The sequence below is a fragment of the Aulonocara stuartgranti genome, assembly GCF_965226115.1.
Source record: "Aulonocara stuartgranti genome assembly, chromosome: 5".
Taxonomy (NCBI): Eukaryota; Metazoa; Chordata; class Actinopteri; order Cichliformes; family Cichlidae; genus Aulonocara; species Aulonocara stuartgranti.
In genome coordinates, this window is record NC_138943.1 from 3690280 (window position 1) to 3706902 (window position 16623).

General features: G+C 40.0%; 3 protein-coding genes across 5 annotated transcripts in view; 2 read left to right on the forward strand and 1 right to left on the reverse strand.

The window, feature by feature from the left end:
* Positions 1 to 16623, forward strand: part of LOC309706110 (intermediate filament protein ON3-like) — a 114720-nt gene that overhangs the window by 78898 nt on the left and 19199 nt on the right. The window lies entirely within an intron of this gene.
* LOC309706113 (deoxyribonuclease-1-like) lies at positions 1201 to 12361 on the forward strand. 2 transcript variants are annotated; one of them, XM_082532355.1, is made up of 10 exons: positions 1201 to 1286; positions 6398 to 6490; positions 6580 to 6674; positions 6774 to 6860; positions 6977 to 7089; positions 9215 to 9327; positions 10345 to 10499; positions 11299 to 11395; positions 11508 to 11634; positions 11897 to 12361. In XM_082532355.1, the coding sequence occupies exons 2-10, from the start codon at positions 6410 to 6412 to the stop codon at positions 12076 to 12078; spliced, it is 1050 nt and encodes a 349-aa protein (XP_082388481.1). In that variant the 5' UTR covers positions 1201 to 1286; positions 6398 to 6409; the 3' UTR covers positions 12079 to 12361. The 2 variants fall into 2 exon arrangements, with proteins under 2 accessions (XP_082388481.1, XP_082388482.1); XM_082532356.1 differs by having other exon boundaries at positions 6783 to 6860.
* On the reverse strand, positions 12383 to 14115 carry LOC309706116 (granzyme B-like). Its single transcript, XM_082532360.1, has 5 exons — positions 14017 to 14115; positions 13782 to 13929; positions 13249 to 13378; positions 12773 to 13027; positions 12383 to 12657 (listed from the first exon to the last, which is right to left on the reverse strand). The coding sequence occupies exons 1-5, from the start codon at positions 14072 to 14074 to the stop codon at positions 12454 to 12456; spliced, it is 795 nt and encodes a 264-aa protein (XP_082388486.1). The 5' UTR covers positions 14075 to 14115; the 3' UTR covers positions 12383 to 12453.

Here is a 16623-nt window from a genome sequence, read left to right on the forward strand (position 1 = left end):
GCCTGGCACCTGTGGCTCGGTCGGGCTCCTTCGGGGCTGGGGTGCCCTTGGCCTCTGGGGCTCGGTCCACTCTGGTTGCCCCTCTGTTGGTCTTCCTTGGTCTTTTGTGCTCTGAGGGTCTCTGGATGTCTGGAGCCTGGATCTCCTCCATACCTGCTTCATACCCTGGAGGACGGGGCTATGACTCCCCACACCCTCTAGCAGATCGTTACATGAAGGAACCTTTTGAATACAAGCATGAATACAAACATTACCCATAAGGGGTAGTGGGTAATGTTGGGAAGCACTAATGTGGCAAGGTGTTCTCAGGTTGCCTCTGTGGTGGCCATCTTGTTTTCCTTGTAAGGAGAAGGCCCGCCTCAGTTGCAGCTCTTTTATAGGCCAGTCTGGATTGAGAAGGCGTGGTCTCTAGAGTATTCAAAGCTGGAAAGAAATGGATAGGGGGCCATTTAGAGAAGTTGCTGTCTGTATGTGCAAAAGATTGGCAAGAGACAATAAAGTAAATACTTCAGTTAAGGCAGAATGATGTCTGATGTTTTCCTCACCACACCTCTCTGCGTAACATCCAGTAAATCATATTAGTGGAGGTGAGGCCAACAAACATTGACTGGCTGCAGGAGCTACTGTCAGGGTAGCTGTCAGTCAAAGCAGCCACGTGCATAACATTAAACCTTAGTAAAATCCACTGTGGTTCTTCCCTTGTACAGCTGTTATGACGTTATGACTTGGTTAAATAGCCTTAAAGACTAAACCTTTTTGGTTTAATTCAGGATGTTTGCTTTTTTTTTTTCTTACAGCCTGGAAAAAAAATTGTTTCTTTTAAACACTCAAGTCTGGTGATTGACCTCCTTTTGAATCCAACTTCAAGTGGTCACAAAAAGAACTACAGTTCTTGGCACTGCACAATACAAGATTCCCTTTTTCCTCCTTGGGCTGGAGGCCTGTATCTCTGATGACTACAGGGCGCCCTCTATTGGTGTCTACCAGCCAGTGAACATGAAACGGGTATTTTAGGTTAACTGAAGGTAAACGTTTTCCCATGACTGCAGCAGAGTGCTGCAGGTTGATGATAAACCCCTCAGCTGTATGCAAACACAGGAAACACCGCTGCTGATAACAGACACAGATAGGCGTGGTGTGGTTTTGCATATGCTGTATATGTAGTGTGTGTGTGTGTGGTTGAGAACTTCCTAGTCCAGTTTGTTTCTGCAAAAGTCAGCTTCAGTCTGTTTGCTGGCAGATTAGCCGCTTCTTTCATTTTTCATTCTGCTGTTTTACCCACACTCGTGAGTATTATTTTTACATTTTTAGTTTTCTTACTTTTATAAAACTAAATGGTCATCTGCGTTAGTTAGAATTCCTCACTTTAAAAAAATGAGTAAAATATGTTTTGCATTCATTATAAGGGGAGTCAAAATGAAACCCAAATACTTCTGTTTGTGCTCATTTGTAATGTTTGAAAACCTACAATGTCAGCGAATGAACAAAGAGCTGTTATATCTATAGAGTTATATCTCTACTTAGTGGCCATTCAAAGAATCCCTTATTTAAAAAGTTTTAATTCAAGTGAAATAAAACAAGGAACTAAATATAAGGTTTTTTTTAACTTCCTTGTATTTCTATATTTTTAAGAAAAATATACATCAATTATTCTGCACGTATAAAAATGTTTTAAACAGCAAACATGCCATTATCTTAGTTTGGAATACTACATATAATAATATGCCTCATTACTAATAAACTATTTCTGAGCTTCAATCTATTACTTTTGCTACATTGAGCTAATTTTGCTGCTAAAACCTGCTGATGAATTAGACAGGTGGAGTTTAGTATTGGTCAAATCAAGGAAAATGGTGGTTTTTGGGGATCTTAATGCCATCTTGACACTGTCACTTGAGCTGTCTTTGTTCTCGCCATATTTGTCTAGGTTCCCATGGAGACAGGATTATTTGGGAATCTCAAAAGATTTTTATAGTAAAGTAGCATAGGAGTGGTCATATATGGCACACATCATACAGAGGTCATACCGAGGTCAGAGCGTGCCTAGAGAGAAGCTGCCATGACCCAGACACTAGAACAGGATGGTGGAGTGGTTACGATTGTCACCACACAGCAAGAGGTTTCCTGGTTCATGTCACGCTGAGCTGTGTGGCTGGTTGGACCCACGCGCAGGACTCAGAGATGGAATATTTAACTCAAGGCGGTAATATTTATTCACTGGCAGAAAACAAACTTTACATGAGCACTAAAACAAAATTCAAACTAGGAAGTATGATCTAAACTGGGAGTTCATGATTTGGCATGACATAACCTGACAAAACATGACGACTGAGGAAAACACAACTAACGCAGAGGACGCGACAACGACAGGGAAAAACACAGGGCTTAAACACATACTAGCGTAATCAGGGAATGGGAGACAGGAGGGAAATGCACTCATGACGAGACACAGGGGAGCAGAACTGAAACCATAAACATGGGACAAGGACTACCAAAGTAAAACAGGGAACAAAGACAAAGCACCAAGACACAGACTAGACACTAAGACATGGGAACATAGGAACCTGAAGCACAAAGATGATACAAAACAGAAACCGCAATCCAAGGACTAAAGATGTAACAGAAAACCATAAATCATAATAATTATATTTAGAATTATCAGTTCACCAATAAATACAAAGCACTGGGTCCGTGATCCAGTACCGTGGCAATTCAAATTCAAGCTGTGGCTTTTCTGTGTGAGGTTTGAATGTTCTCCATTCACCTGTGTGTGTGTGTGACTTGTAGTTAAAAGCACTTTGACTGATCAGTTTTATTTTTTATTCACCTTTATTCATACAGGTAGTCCCATTGAGACTCAATGTCTCATTTACAAGAGAGACCTGTTGCAGACAAACATATTAAAATTAGATTAGATTAGATGAAACTTTATTAATCCCTCGGGTGGGTTCCTCCAGGAAATTCAGTTTCCAGTAGCAAAGCACCGAAAGAAGTTGCATGTTACAGATACAGATACAGTTACAACAATAAAAAAGACATAAGTAAATAATAAAACAAACAATAAAATGGCTAAATATGTCTAAAGTACAAAACAAGAACAAGTCCCCAGAGACGATATCACCAAAACATTTGTACGTCTTTTGCAAGTCAAATCAATTGAGAGAGCTTCAAATCCTTCTGCAATGAATTCCAAGAAGTCGGGGCAGAAAAGGAGAATGCTTTCTGTAATGATGTCCTGAGACCGCAGTCTATGACTAAACCTTTTGCATAACATGTACTCTGATACCAATAAAATGATAAAATGATACTGATGAACCATCCTGCATAAGACCAATGAGGACCAGTCTACCAGACAATAAAGTACAGTGTTGCGTTAAAGGTTTACAGACAGTTATAAAAAATAGTGACCCATGATAGACAGAATCCAACAGATGAAGAGAGTGAGCAGAGACAGTCATATAAATTATATCACTGTAATCCAGGATGGGTAAAAAAGTGGCAGCAAGCCTTTTTGTGGCTGTGAAAAAGAAACATGATCTGTTTTTGAAAACGAACCCCAACTGCAGCCTCAGTTTCTTTAAAAGATCGTCAATGTGTGGCTTAAAGGAGAGACTCAGGCACAATTCAATCAATCAATCAATCAATCAATCAATCACAATACCTAGGTATTTGTATGAGGCCACAGTTTCAGTAGAAATGCCTTGAGCAGATACAAGAGAAGGAAGTACAGTGGGGCAAAAAAGTATTTAGTCAGCTACCGATTGTGCAAGTTCCCCCACCTAAAATGATGACAGAGGTCAGTAATTTGCACCAGAGGTACACTTCAACTGTGAGAGACAGAATGTGAAAAAACAATCCATGAATCCACATGGTAGGATTTGTAAAGAATTTATTGGTAAATCAGGGTGGAAAATAAGTATTTGGTCAATAACAAAAATACAACTCAATACTTTGTAACATAACCTTTGTTGGCAATAACAGAGGTCAAACGTTTACTATAGGTCTTTACCAGGTTTGCACACACAGTAGCTGGTATTTTGGCCCATTCCTCCATGCAGATCTTCTCGAGAGCAGTGATGTTTTGGGGCTGTCGCCGAGCAACACGGACTTTCAACTCCCGCCACAGATTTTCTATGGGGTTGAGGTCTGGAGACTGGCTAGGCCACTCCAGGACTTTCAAATGCTTCTTACGGAGCCACTCCTTTGTTGCCCGGGCGGTGTGTTTTGGATCATTGTCATGTTGGAAGACCCAGCCTCGTTTCATCTTCAAAGTTCTCACTGATGGAAGGAGGTTTTGGCTCAAAATCTCACGATACATGGCCCCATTCATTCTGTCCTTAACACGGATCAGTCGTCCTGTCCCATTGGCAGAAAAACAGCCCCATAGCATGATGTTTCCACCCCCATGCTTCACAGTAGGTATGGTGTTCTTGGGATGCAACTCAGTATTCTTCTTCCTCCAAACACGACGAGTTGAGTTTATACCAAAAAGTTCTACTTTGGTTTCATCTGACCATATGACATTCTCCCAATCCTCTGCTGTATCATCCATGTGCTCTCTGGCAAACTTCAGACGGGCCTGGACATGCACTGGCTTCAGCAGCGGAACACGTCTGGCACTGCGGGATTTGATTCCCTGCCGTTGTAGTGTGTTACTGATGGTGACCTTTGTTACTTTGGTCCCAGCTCTCTGCAGGTCATTCACCAGGTCCCCCCGTGTGGTTCTGGGATCTTTGCTCACCGTTATCATGATCATTTTGACCCCACGGGATGAGATCTTGCGTGGAGCCCCAGATCGAGGGAGATTATCAGTGGTCTTGTATGTCTTCCATTTTCTGATGATTGCTCCCACAGTTGATTTTTTCACACCAAGCTGCTTGCCTATTGTAGATTCACTCTTCCCAGTCTGGTGCAGGTCTACAATACTTTTCCTGGTGTCCTTCGAAAGCTCTTTGGTCTTGGCCATGGCGGAGTTTGGAGTCTGACTGTTTGAGGCTGTGGACAGGTGTCTTTTATACAGATGATGAGTTCAAACAGGTGCCATTCATACAGGTAACGAGTGGGGGACAGAAAAGCTTCTTACAGAAGACGTTACAGGTCTGTGAGAGCCAGAGATTTTCCATGTTTGAGGTGACCAAATACTTATTTTCCACCCTGATTTACGAATAAATTCTTTACAAATCCTACCATGTGAATTCATGGATTTTTTTTCACATTCTGTCTCTCACAGTTGAAGTGTACCTCTGGTGCAAATTACTGACCTCTGTCATCATTTTAAGTGGGGGAACTTGCACAATCGGTGGCTGACTAAATACTTTTTTGCCCCACTGTACTGCCGGCACCCTCTTTCTGTTTGAGAACAGCTTGACTTTTTTCCCCCTTTATTTAAAAGAGCACAACAATAAGTAATTGTATCATGTGCATAAAAATGAACAGGCATCTAGATTTTGTCTCACACTGTTTACATAGTAAATAGTAGTATTTCCTATGTAAATAATGTAGGCCCCAGGACAGAACCCTACGGGACTCCATTAGTGACATTTAAAAAAAAAACTGGAAGAGAGACCACTGAGCTGCAACTGCTTTGTTTGAAAGTCCAATTTCCAGTTATCTCTGACGTAAAATTCTATAGTCAACTGTTTAAAAGCTTTGAATAGATCAATAAAAAGAGCTGCACAGTACTTATTTGCGTCCGAGGCTTCATGGGGGTCATTGAGAAATTTTAGGGAAGCTGTGACAGAACTGTGCAGTTTCCTAACTCTAGATTGGAAAGGAGATAAAATACTATTTTACTCCCAATAACAAAGGTTGATTATTAACCAACCTTAGCTAAGACAGAGTTTGGAAATTGGACTGTAATTATTATTAACCATTGAAGAATCACCACCTTTCAGTGGTGGGAGTACAAAGGCACACTTCCACATCTCTGGTAAAGGACAAGTGTAACATTTAAAACATAAATTATCCCTGCTCTCTGAAACCTTTATTTAGGATTAAACATACATTTAATATAAACTTATTATTGGGAATTCTTACCCAAGGTCAAAAAAACCTTTCATGTGCCAAATGTTACTGCAATGATAAACCACATTAGAGGAACTGGACTCCCTGGAACTTCTCCATTTTCAATAAAAGCTGCAATTTCTCAGGCCTTCACCTGGGAAATTGTAGCTTTAAAGTGATCAGAGACATGTTTTAGAATATACATGTCGCAATACAACCAACCACAGTTTTTTCAGTGTTTAAGTTTTAGTTTCTCTTTCTTCCCTTTGCTTTGGTTTCTTCTTTTTTCTGCCACGCTTCTCCATTTTCTTCCTCTGTTTTGATTCAGCAGACGTTTGAACAACACGTCACACACTGTGTGTTGGTCGTCTAAAACAGAGTTGATCTCTTGCAGAATCAAGTCAGAATGAAGATAGCAGCCTTTAATGGCAAGAACCTGGGACATAAGAAAGTCCATGACAAGTCTGTCGTCAAACACCTCACCAAGGTGATAATAATTTTACCTTTACAACAGAAAGCTTTAAATCCAACATCAATGACGAAATGTGTAACACTTAAATGATGTGTTTCCTCCAGATCATATCTCGGTACAGTGTGATTGTCCTGCTGGAGGTGGTGGATAAGAGCGGCAAAGCCATGGAAACGTTACTTCAAGAACTCAACAAAACTGAGTGAGTTCCCTGCAGTGATAGTGTGTGTATTTAATTATTTTTATTTACGACATTTTTATGTAGAAAACTGCATGTTTAAGTTGCTTCTGTTTTCCTCGGCACTAACAGAAAACACCCCTACAAAAAAACTGCCAGCAAACAACTGGGACGAGACACCTACAAGGAGCAGTATGTCTGTTTCTACAGGTGTGTGAGTCTAAGTTCACTCGAATACAACATCTCACTGGTTATTAATCAGACTTTAATTTGTGAGATTCATGGCCAGACACACTGATGTCTGACTATTTGTGTTTATCTCTCAGACCAGATGAAGTGACGCTGAAGGACTCACACCAGTATGAAGATAATCAGGCTGGAGATGAAGATGCCTTTGCCAGAGAGCCCTTCATCCTGCGGTTTGATTGTCCAACTACAGGTTTGTGCTTTTTACTGTGTTTCAGTAACGCTTTAGGTTACAAAACAAAACAAGTGGAAGTGCCAACCACTGCAGTTCTACATTTTAAAACTTTTGTTTAACCCTACTGCTTATTTGTACTCCAGTTTTGATGACAAATCCTTTTATTTTATCAGTTTCATAATTCATACTAATCAGTGTTGAGCCTTTAAATAGAGAGTTTGTGAGGCAAGATGAAGAAGCAGCATGCTGCTCGTCTTCAGTCATCTGTACTGAGTTTCAGTTACAAACAGTACCACCTCATCCACATTTTCTTTGCATGAATATAGTCAGTAGCACACTAACACATATTTCACATACATTTCTACAGAAATCATATTTTAGGTAGTGCATAACATGAACTGTAAGCTGGAACATATGCATCTTTTTGATTTGAGCTGACACTTTAGCTGACTTCTCACAGTATTGAAATTATAGTTTTAGGAATTACAGAAAATCTCTCAATAACTAGCTTACATGGAAATAATGTCAGAAATTAAATGAAATGTCTTTGTCAGAAAAATGAAATGCAAAACAAATCGCTGTGGAGGGTTTGTGTATCCCAGGGATCCTGAGGACTCTGTTGTTGTGGGTTTTCTATGATGGCAAATTCGTCTTGGGTGATTTAAAAGCCCCTATGAGTATAAAATATAGGAAACAGTTCATTTTGCCCAGGATAGAGTTACCGGGTCCCTCCCTGGAACCAGGCCTAAGGGTGAGCGCCTGGCTGCTGGGCCTTAGTTCATGGGGCACAGCCGGGGACAGCCCGAACAGGGGACATGAGCCCACCCTCCTGTTGGTCCACCACCAGCAGTTGTAGGGGTTGGATGCAGTGTGTGCTGTGTTGAGTCCAGGGGCACAAGCACCCTGGCAGATCAATCCCCAGCTACCGAGTGTCATGTTTCGGCTGTGTACAGGCAGGAGAAGGACCCAAACGCAAAACTCACGACAACGAAATTAAACTCAAAAAGCTGCTTTATTGCAGAATGGCATGGAAAACCAAACTGGGACATGGATAACTAACACACAGGGAAACACAGCCATGAGGGAGACTACGACACTGACAAGGAGAAACACAGGGCTCAAATACACGAGGGAACAAGACACAGAAGGAGAGCACAGCTGGGAGTAATCAGGCTGGACGAGACAAGGGAAGCAAAACTAGAAACACTGACATGAGACATGGACCTTCAAAGTAAAACAGGAAACACACTGACTGAACTCTAGACATGTAAACTTAACAGCAACTGGGGAGACAGAACATAGGGACCTGAAACATGGTACAAAAACGTCACAGTAGACACAACATGGAACACAGGGAAGCCATATTACAAAGCCAAAGAACTAAACCTATGATAACCATAACTGAGACCTAGGGAAACAAGAAACAGTACAACAAAGGACTCAAAACATAAACCATAATATAAAAACACAAGATCTCTTCAAAACAAAATAGGAAACATAATGAGACGCAGACATGATAACCAGAACTTGACAACGTAAGACACAGACATGAAACACATGAAGAGCAGGGGAGACTTAACATGGGTTGGAAACACAAGGGGGAACTAATAAGCAAATGAACATAGGAGACCTAAAGAGCTTAAACATACTATCAACATCAAAATGAACTAAAGCTCAAAACACTGGGTCATAAGACCCAGGATCGTGACACCGAGACTAACGACTGGGACATGGAATGTCGCCTCTCTGGTGGGGAAGTGCTTCTAACGTCAACTGAGGATACTGTCGGGTTGTGGCAGAAACACTCTGAGGATCTCCATATTCCCACTGACACGTCTTCTGTCACCAAGCAGAGTGTGGGGATGAGGGGGACGACTTGTCCATCACTGGGGGGTGAGGTGACTGTGGCAGTTAAACAACTCCTTGGTGGCAGGGCCCCTGGGGTAGATGAGGTTGGCCCGGAATTGCTGAAGGATGTTTGAGGGCTTGCTGCCACTTGTCCTCACCTGGGCTAAGTTGAGCCACTGAACAAGACCCCTGAACCGTGTTTATGGAAAGACTAAACTGACACTGTGAATTTGTAATATTTACTCTATTCAGGTGTACTTTGTATTGAGGCCTCTTTGCTTGTGAACTCTTTCAGTTGTACAAGATCTGGTCCTGATCCCTGTGCACACAAAGCCAGAAGACACTCTGAAGGAGCTGGACGAGCTGCACGATGTGGTTGAAGACATCAGGAAGAAATGGAAAAATGATGTAAGTTTGAGACAAGAGCACTAAGAGTTTAGTTCCTGTGTTTCTCTCCTCTCTGAGACACCTTCTTTAGATTTTGGTTGCTTCGTGGTTTGATCATAGTAATTTGTTGAGTTGTAGATGAGATAATTTTTTCCTTCAGCGGTAGCAAAATATTGAAATGCATACATTAATAAATTATTTTATTATAAAAATTGTGTGGATGTGTGTGAACACACACACTCCACATCTTCTCGAGCTCCTCTCTGAGCTCCTGCTATTTCTCCAGCTTCTCGTGTTCCTTCTTTCTGATGTTGCTGTCATTGGGAACCTCTACATCGATCACTACGGCCGTCTTCTTCTGTTTGTCTACCACCACTATGTCCGGTTGGTTAGCCACCACCATTTTGTCCGTCTGTATCTGGAAGTCCCACAGGATCTTAGCTTGGTTACATATATATATATAAAAACTTAAACTTCATGCATGCATTTACTGTATTACACTTTATAGATGTTTTGCATGTTAATTACATGTAAATTCTGTCTGGGTTTGATAAAGCATCACAGACCAAAAACCATCTTGAAGATAAGCTATGCAGGAAACATTGGAGTTTGAAAGTGAGCAAGACAAATTTTTAAAATATATCTTTTTATTATTATATTATATGTTAATATTATCTTTTTTTTAATCACATAGTGAATCAGAATCAGATTATATTTTAACTATTTGATTTTGTCTTTCATGTAAACAAACTGATAACAGCGGAGTTGAAAAAAAAAACAGCTTTAAATACACAAATGCATAAAGTTCCTGATTCATCGTATCCTGTTTCTGTGCCTTTCAATTGGCCTCTTACAGTGAAGTAATTTGCAGTAAACCACAGAGAGTGGTATTCAGTTATTGTTCTGCCAGCTCCTCACAGAATTATGCAATAATAATAAATATATGACACCACATAAACCTTGGTGCTGTTATTTAATGAATCTGTCATTGTATTAAGTGAGTTCTGCTCTCTGTCGACATTTTCATTTCTTTTGTAGAACATTATGATTTTGGGGGACTTTAATGCAGACGGACGATATCTCTCCAAGAAGAAGAAGGAAAAGATCCGCATCTGCTCTCCGTCCTACGATTGGCTCATTGATGACGATGTCGACACCACAGCTAGCAACAACAATGATAACACCTACGACAGGTGACACACATGATAATGACATAGGAGGAAACTAAAGACTCATTTTTATTTGGCCAAGTTTGTGCAAACAAACAAGGAATTTGACTCCGGTTCACTTTTCTCTCTTCATGCTGTGAAAGAAATGTGTGTGTTTATATATGTACACACACAAACACACACATACATAAAAAGCAGTGGGTTATTTCAGCGTTCATCAGAGTGACAGCGTGGGGGGAAAAACTGTCTCTGTGGTGGCAGCATGTTTAGTAAACAGCGTCTGTAACGCCTGCCTGAAAGCAGCAGTTTGAACATGTGAGAGCTCAAAAAGAGGAAGATACTTCTACAAGAAATAATATTAATGAAAATTAGTGAGTATATTACTCTTCATACTATCTGCACTATCACTCCACATTTCTCCATATAAGGACACAAGTCGAGGTAAAGTGGACGGAGTGACGACTTTCTTTCAAGAGAGAAATCTGCACCACTGAAGCAAAAACCAGGAGAAAGAAACAGACGAACTAATTCACATAGGAAAATATTCATGAATCACTGATTGATGTCTGTACAGTTTACTTTGTGGGGAAGCACTATTTGTGTATTTTTGTGAGCTGAGCGACAACAAAGCCTCTGCAACATGGCCGACAGGCCTTTTTTTATTATTAAACAGAGTGCCTCTCACAGCTAACGTCTAATGTTAGGAACATTAGGGAATTTCAAACTGAGAGAAAAATAAAGGGATAATTATTGGAACTTCACACTGAAAAGTGTACAGAAAGAAGTTCTTAATTTTTTTATGTGTCTCCTCTTCCTCAAACAGAATTGTTGTGTATGGAGAGACCATGTCGAACGCCATCGTCCCCAACTCGGCCAAGTCTTTCAACTTCCAGCAAGAGTTTAAGCTGACTGATGAGGAGGTGAGACTCACTTATGTGTTTGTCTAAACCGAAAGATAGAAATGATTTGACAGTTGACATCATTTTAAAGGACAGCATCAGTGTTGTTGTTTAACTATATCTACTCTCTAAGGCACTCAGCATCAGTGACCATTACCCCGTGGAGGTGGAGCTGAAGACCAGAGCAGGAAGACAGAAAAGGATGGCTGTGCCTGACGGGACAGAGATGACATCTGGGGAAGAACAGTCTCAGAAGAAAGGTGTCTGAGATGGTTTAATAAAAATGAATTTTATAAAGGAGCAAATACCTCATGAATCTCAGGGCTGATCTCAGTTCAGTTACATTCTAATTAATTATGCAGAGTTGCTGCTTGTTTCGGAATCAAAGTGATGTGACATATCTCATTTTAACTGAAATACACTAATAGTAACAAATTTATAGCAAACATGTTCTGCAGTGTTGTATCCTGGATGCTTCTGAGAGCAGATTTTACATTTCCTTCTTCTAATATTAAACAACAGTGAAACAGACCAAACCAGCAGGGTCACCAAAGATGGCGCCCAAGCGAGCGGGAGCACCGAAGAAGAAAAAAGATGAACCAGACAGACAACAGAAGAAGAAGAATGTGAGAACAAAAAGGAAGCGAGGGCGGGCATCCAACACGCCAACCAAGAGAAGACGTCAGGATGTTCAATGTTCATGATCTTACTATTAATTTTAAAAAGTAGAGTTACTGTAGTTAGAGCAGATAGTATTAAAATGTCAAAGCTTCTGTTTGTTTGATTTATTAGACCACATCAGGTGGTTCTCTGTGATACCAAAACACCTTCTGTTAGTCTCTAGTATTTATAGTACTCGACAAATCAGGATGAATGTACTGTAGCAATGAAAAATTTGTTTACAAATATTAGTATTGCATGAATTCATTTTCCATGGCAAACTGATATCAATGTTTTATAGACATGTTTTTGAAGTCATAATAAAATATTTTTCATGCACAGAGACAATACTGTTCAAACATTTTCTTTATTCTGCATTGAGAGCAAAAGCTGACAGAGGCACAGCTTCCTGTAAACACTTACAGTGTGCTGACGCAAAGCTTTTTGTAATTTTTTCCCTTGAGAATCTTCGTGATCCAGTTAAGGTATTTTGAGATGTCCGTATAGACATTGGGGACGTCCGGATAGTTACAATTTCCCAGCTCGGTTCTTGGGATGCTTTTGTTGAAAGAAACAATACCGACAGCCATTCCCTTGCAGACCAGAGGGCCACCAGAATCACCCTGTGAGGAGGAAGTATTTACTTTGTTCATGTGATACTTAATGCAGAGTGCTCATATATTTCTCAACAACAGAGCAGTTAGCAATGACTTTTCAAGGAAAGGACAGAAAAGGTACCTGACAGAATCCTTTTGTTGTGTTGTATCCACCTGCACAGATAATATTGGGAGGAAGACCACCCCATCTTTCCCTGCAGACTTGTGGGCTGACGACCGACACATTCACCACTCTCAGGTCGTCAACAACACTACCGTAAGTGTTTATCTTACCCCATCCAGCCACTTGGCACTTCTCATTTTCCTTTAATGTCATTTCATGTAAGGGAAGTCGAATGAATTGAATTCTTTTGCTTGGTCGGACAGGTCTAGACAGCTAGAGGCACAGAATTAAAGAGTAAAGATTATAAATGAGTGAAAACCATGTAACAGCAATAGAGAACATTTATCTTTTATCTTTTTTTTAAGTACTTCATACTTTAACTAGAAATGCCTTGTTTTAAATGAGCAGCTTGCAAAATAGAACACTCAAAAATTTAAAAATTCTTATGTGATTTAAGAAAATAAAAAAGACAAAAAAAAGACAAAAAGCCTTACTTCTAGGAGCATGATGTCATATCCATGGCCAACATTCTTATAATCTGGGTGTTTGCATTTCTTGGCAATCTTCATTTTCTTATCAGCCTTCTTGAGGTTGTGGTTACCGAGAACTACACGTTTAAGATCCCTGAATAAGATATAATTCTGAGATCATCAGAATTAGATTTTCTGCAGTTGCATGCACAACAAGATGAACAAAAACTAAATGATAAATTTCTTTTTTATTAAATTCAATTTTATTTATTCACTACAACAGTTACTTCAAGGTTCTTAGCACAATTGTTGCAATAATTCAGATGGTATCAGAATTATTATATTATTATGATCATTAGATACATATACTCACAAACACACACATACAGTATATATATATACATATATATATACAGACAGACAGATAGATAGATAGATAGATAGATAGATAGATAGATAGATAGATAGATAGATAGATAGATAGAGAAGCATAGGACATTTTAAGGCAATCATTTGTTTTCCTAATCAGGAATTTCCTCAAAGAGGTGATTACTTACAGGTCACAGTGTGCAGCAGTCATTACAAAGTCCTCAGAAACAAGAAATCCTCCACAAACATGGTTTCCTCCGTGATCCTGCACTGATGCCATATACAGCATTTCGTTGTCTGGGGCTATTTTCCCATCTATAATTTTACTTCCAAGGACTAATGGAAGTAGGAGGAAAATAATTTAATTAAAAATATTAATATTCCACATGCAGGCTGGAGAAGAGTATTCATGGTGCAACTTACCATTTTGCCCGAGGAATGTCAGCATATGAACGACCACAAATTGTTGCAGAGCAAACATCTCGGTGGTGAAAGGCTTGACCTGTCAGCTTGAGACCGAGGGGTCAGTCCTTTTGAGTCATGTGTTTATACATTTATAACACATGACTTTTAACCACTTCCTAGGGAAGTGTGGTTTTGAAACTTTCTACAGTAAGTACTTCGTTATTACTATCTGTTATATGTGCACCCCTTTCCCACTAACAGTAATGAATTTCAAACAAAAGACAGCTAAAGTCCAAAGGCATAAACCAGATTAGTGGCCTGTTAAGTCAGCGGTCCCCAACCTTTTTGCGCCACAGACCGGTTTATGCCCAACAATATTTTCACGGACCGGCCTTTAAGGTGTCGCGGATAAATACAACAAAATAAAACTAGTACCGGTACCGAAAAAAAAAAGATTTATTCATAACACACGTGAAAAGACCCAGGAAAACCGAGTTAACAATAAAAATAACAAAATAACGCTAAAAACCAATAAAAACCCTGAAAACCACACATTTCACACCCGAGCCTCAACTCTCGCGGCCCGGTACCAAACGACTCACAGACTGGTACCGGTGATTAGATTAGATTTTAATTGGGGAAATTTTTCCTCAGACAGTCAGAAATATTATAATTCTGATCAGTTATCAATACTGAGACTCGTGATACTTCGTCAGCGGTGTGAGCATCACAGCAGATGCCATTTAGTCAAAGTAACTGAGGATAAACACAGAAAAACATGAAGGAGATTTTCCTGGCCATAAACATTAAAAATATTCTGCAGTAGAACAAAAATGGAAGAAGACCATGAATCATGAATCTGATGCTGCTGAAGTGAAGTGAGGTTTTATTAGAGACACAAATATTTGCGTATTGCAATTTGGCATAATTTCAAAAGTTTCTTCTTCATTTCTTCAGTGTTGAACTGAAAAAAACCCATCATCTGACAGCACTGTACACAACGGTAGACTGTCACATAATAAGCAAGCGAATTGTCATGGTCCTGGGTCGGTGACCCAGCGTTTTTGGTTTTTGTACTTTTACTTTTGATAGTTTTATGTATTATGACTGTTGTGTTTTGGGTTCCCTGGGTTTAGTTTGTGTTCCCTCTGTTTGGTGTCATCTTTGCCTGTGTATCCCCTTTTGTGTATTAAGGTCTCTGTGTTAGCTCGCGTCTCTGAGTCTGTGTGTGTCTGATCTCAGTGTGTTCAGTTTACTTTTTCCCTGTCTCGTTATGCCTGAGTACTCCCAGCTGTGCCCTCCTTTTGTGTCTCATTCCCTTGTTATCCTTCTGTGTATTTAAACCCCGTGTTTGCATCTGTTAGTTGCTGGTTCGTCTGTGTTATTTGGGGTTTTCTTGTCAGTGAATCGCCCTCCGTCATCCTGTGAACTCTCCCTGCAAATTGCTTTCTCTCGTGTTCAGATTTGTTGTTTAGGTTTTAGTTTTCCCAGTGTAGTTTATTTCTAAGTTCTGTTTTTCGCCACACTCACCTTTTGTTTGTTATCACTCGGGTTCTGTGTCAATAAAGCCCTCTCACTTCACTGCATATCCACATCTTGGGTCCTTTGTTAAATTCATACGGCTTGCCCCGGCAACCTGTGACACGAATAATGCAGAAAACTGAAATTTGAGATGGGAAACTGTTCTTGAGAGAGACAGAGCTTTGCAGGAAGTGATTTTATTGTGGTGGAAGCAAAACAGCAACGGTAAGGGAGAATTCATGACGATGTTTAACAAATATGAAGCGTACTTTTGATCTTCTCTTGCTCCTGGTTCAGTAAACTTCAGTTGGAGAGTGACAAAATCTGCAGCTTCAGAATCTGTGAGCTGTCGGCTTTCAGCCCTAGCGGCGTGTCCATGTTTGTGCCGTTGGGTGAGAAAGCCGACACCTCACAGATTCTGATGCATCGGGTCTGTGCTTTGTGTTTACGTCTTTGTGTGGAATTTGTCTACCTGCTCTCATTTACTGTTTTAGCTTTTTGGTGGTTGACGAAATGAAAGCTTTAACCTGAGATTCCTTCGTTTCTGGTGAAATACATTTATATTTAAAAATTGATTCAGGATTTCATGAATCGATATTGTGTTAATCAAGCTGAAATAGATTTTAATCAGAAAATGGATAATTGAAACCTACCCTAGTTATAACAGTTGCACAGCCATTAAAGATCAAAACAGGTTCTAAAAAATTTTCAGGGTTTTCTTTCCCTCTGTTTGCTTCTTACTGTCTTTGAGGCTCAGGACCAGCACTCCCCACATTACATCAAACTCTTACAAGTCTAGAAAAGGAGCTGTTAGACAGAAAGACATCAACTGAGTGGTATGTATTTTTGGTTTTCCAAACTGTCTAAACTGTATATAGTGAAGTCCACAAGTTTTTGAACATTAAATTTTGATTTGTGCCCAAATTATTCAATTCAATTTTATTTATATAGCACCAAATCACAACAAAAGTTGCCTCAAGGCGCTTTATAGATACAGAGAAAAACCCACCAATCATATGACCCCCTATGAGCAAGCAGTTTGGCGACAGTGGGAAGGAAAAACTCCCTTTTAACAGGAAGAAACCTCCAGCAGAACCAGGCTCA

What these genes read in the sequence shown, in the direction of transcription:
- LOC309706116 (XM_082532360.1), bottom strand. Translation starts at nt 14,074, where the DNA reads ATGTTTGCTCTGCAACAATTTGTGGTCGTTCATATGCTGACATTCCTC. An exon ending in GACATTCCTCGGGCAAAATG is followed by an intron (nt 13,930 to 14,016) that starts GTAAGTTGCACC and finishes TACTTCCATTAG; the next exon opens with TCCTTGGAAGTAAAATTATA. An exon ending in CAACAAAAGGATTCTGTCAG is followed by an intron (nt 12,658 to 12,772) that starts GTACCTTTTCTG and finishes TCCTCCTCACAG; the next exon opens with GGTGATTCTGGTGGCCCTCT.
- LOC309706113 (XM_082532355.1), top strand. Translation starts at nt 6,410, where the DNA reads ATGAAGATAGCAGCCTTTAATGGCAAGAACCTGGGACATAAGAAAGTC. An exon ending in GGAAGAAATGGAAAAATGAT is followed by an intron (nt 9,328 to 10,344) that starts GTAAGTTTGAGA and finishes TTTCTTTTGTAG; the next exon opens with AACATTATGATTTTGGGGGA. An exon ending in TTAAGCTGACTGATGAGGAG is followed by an intron (nt 11,396 to 11,507) that starts GTGAGACTCACT and finishes CTACTCTCTAAG; the next exon opens with GCACTCAGCATCAGTGACCA.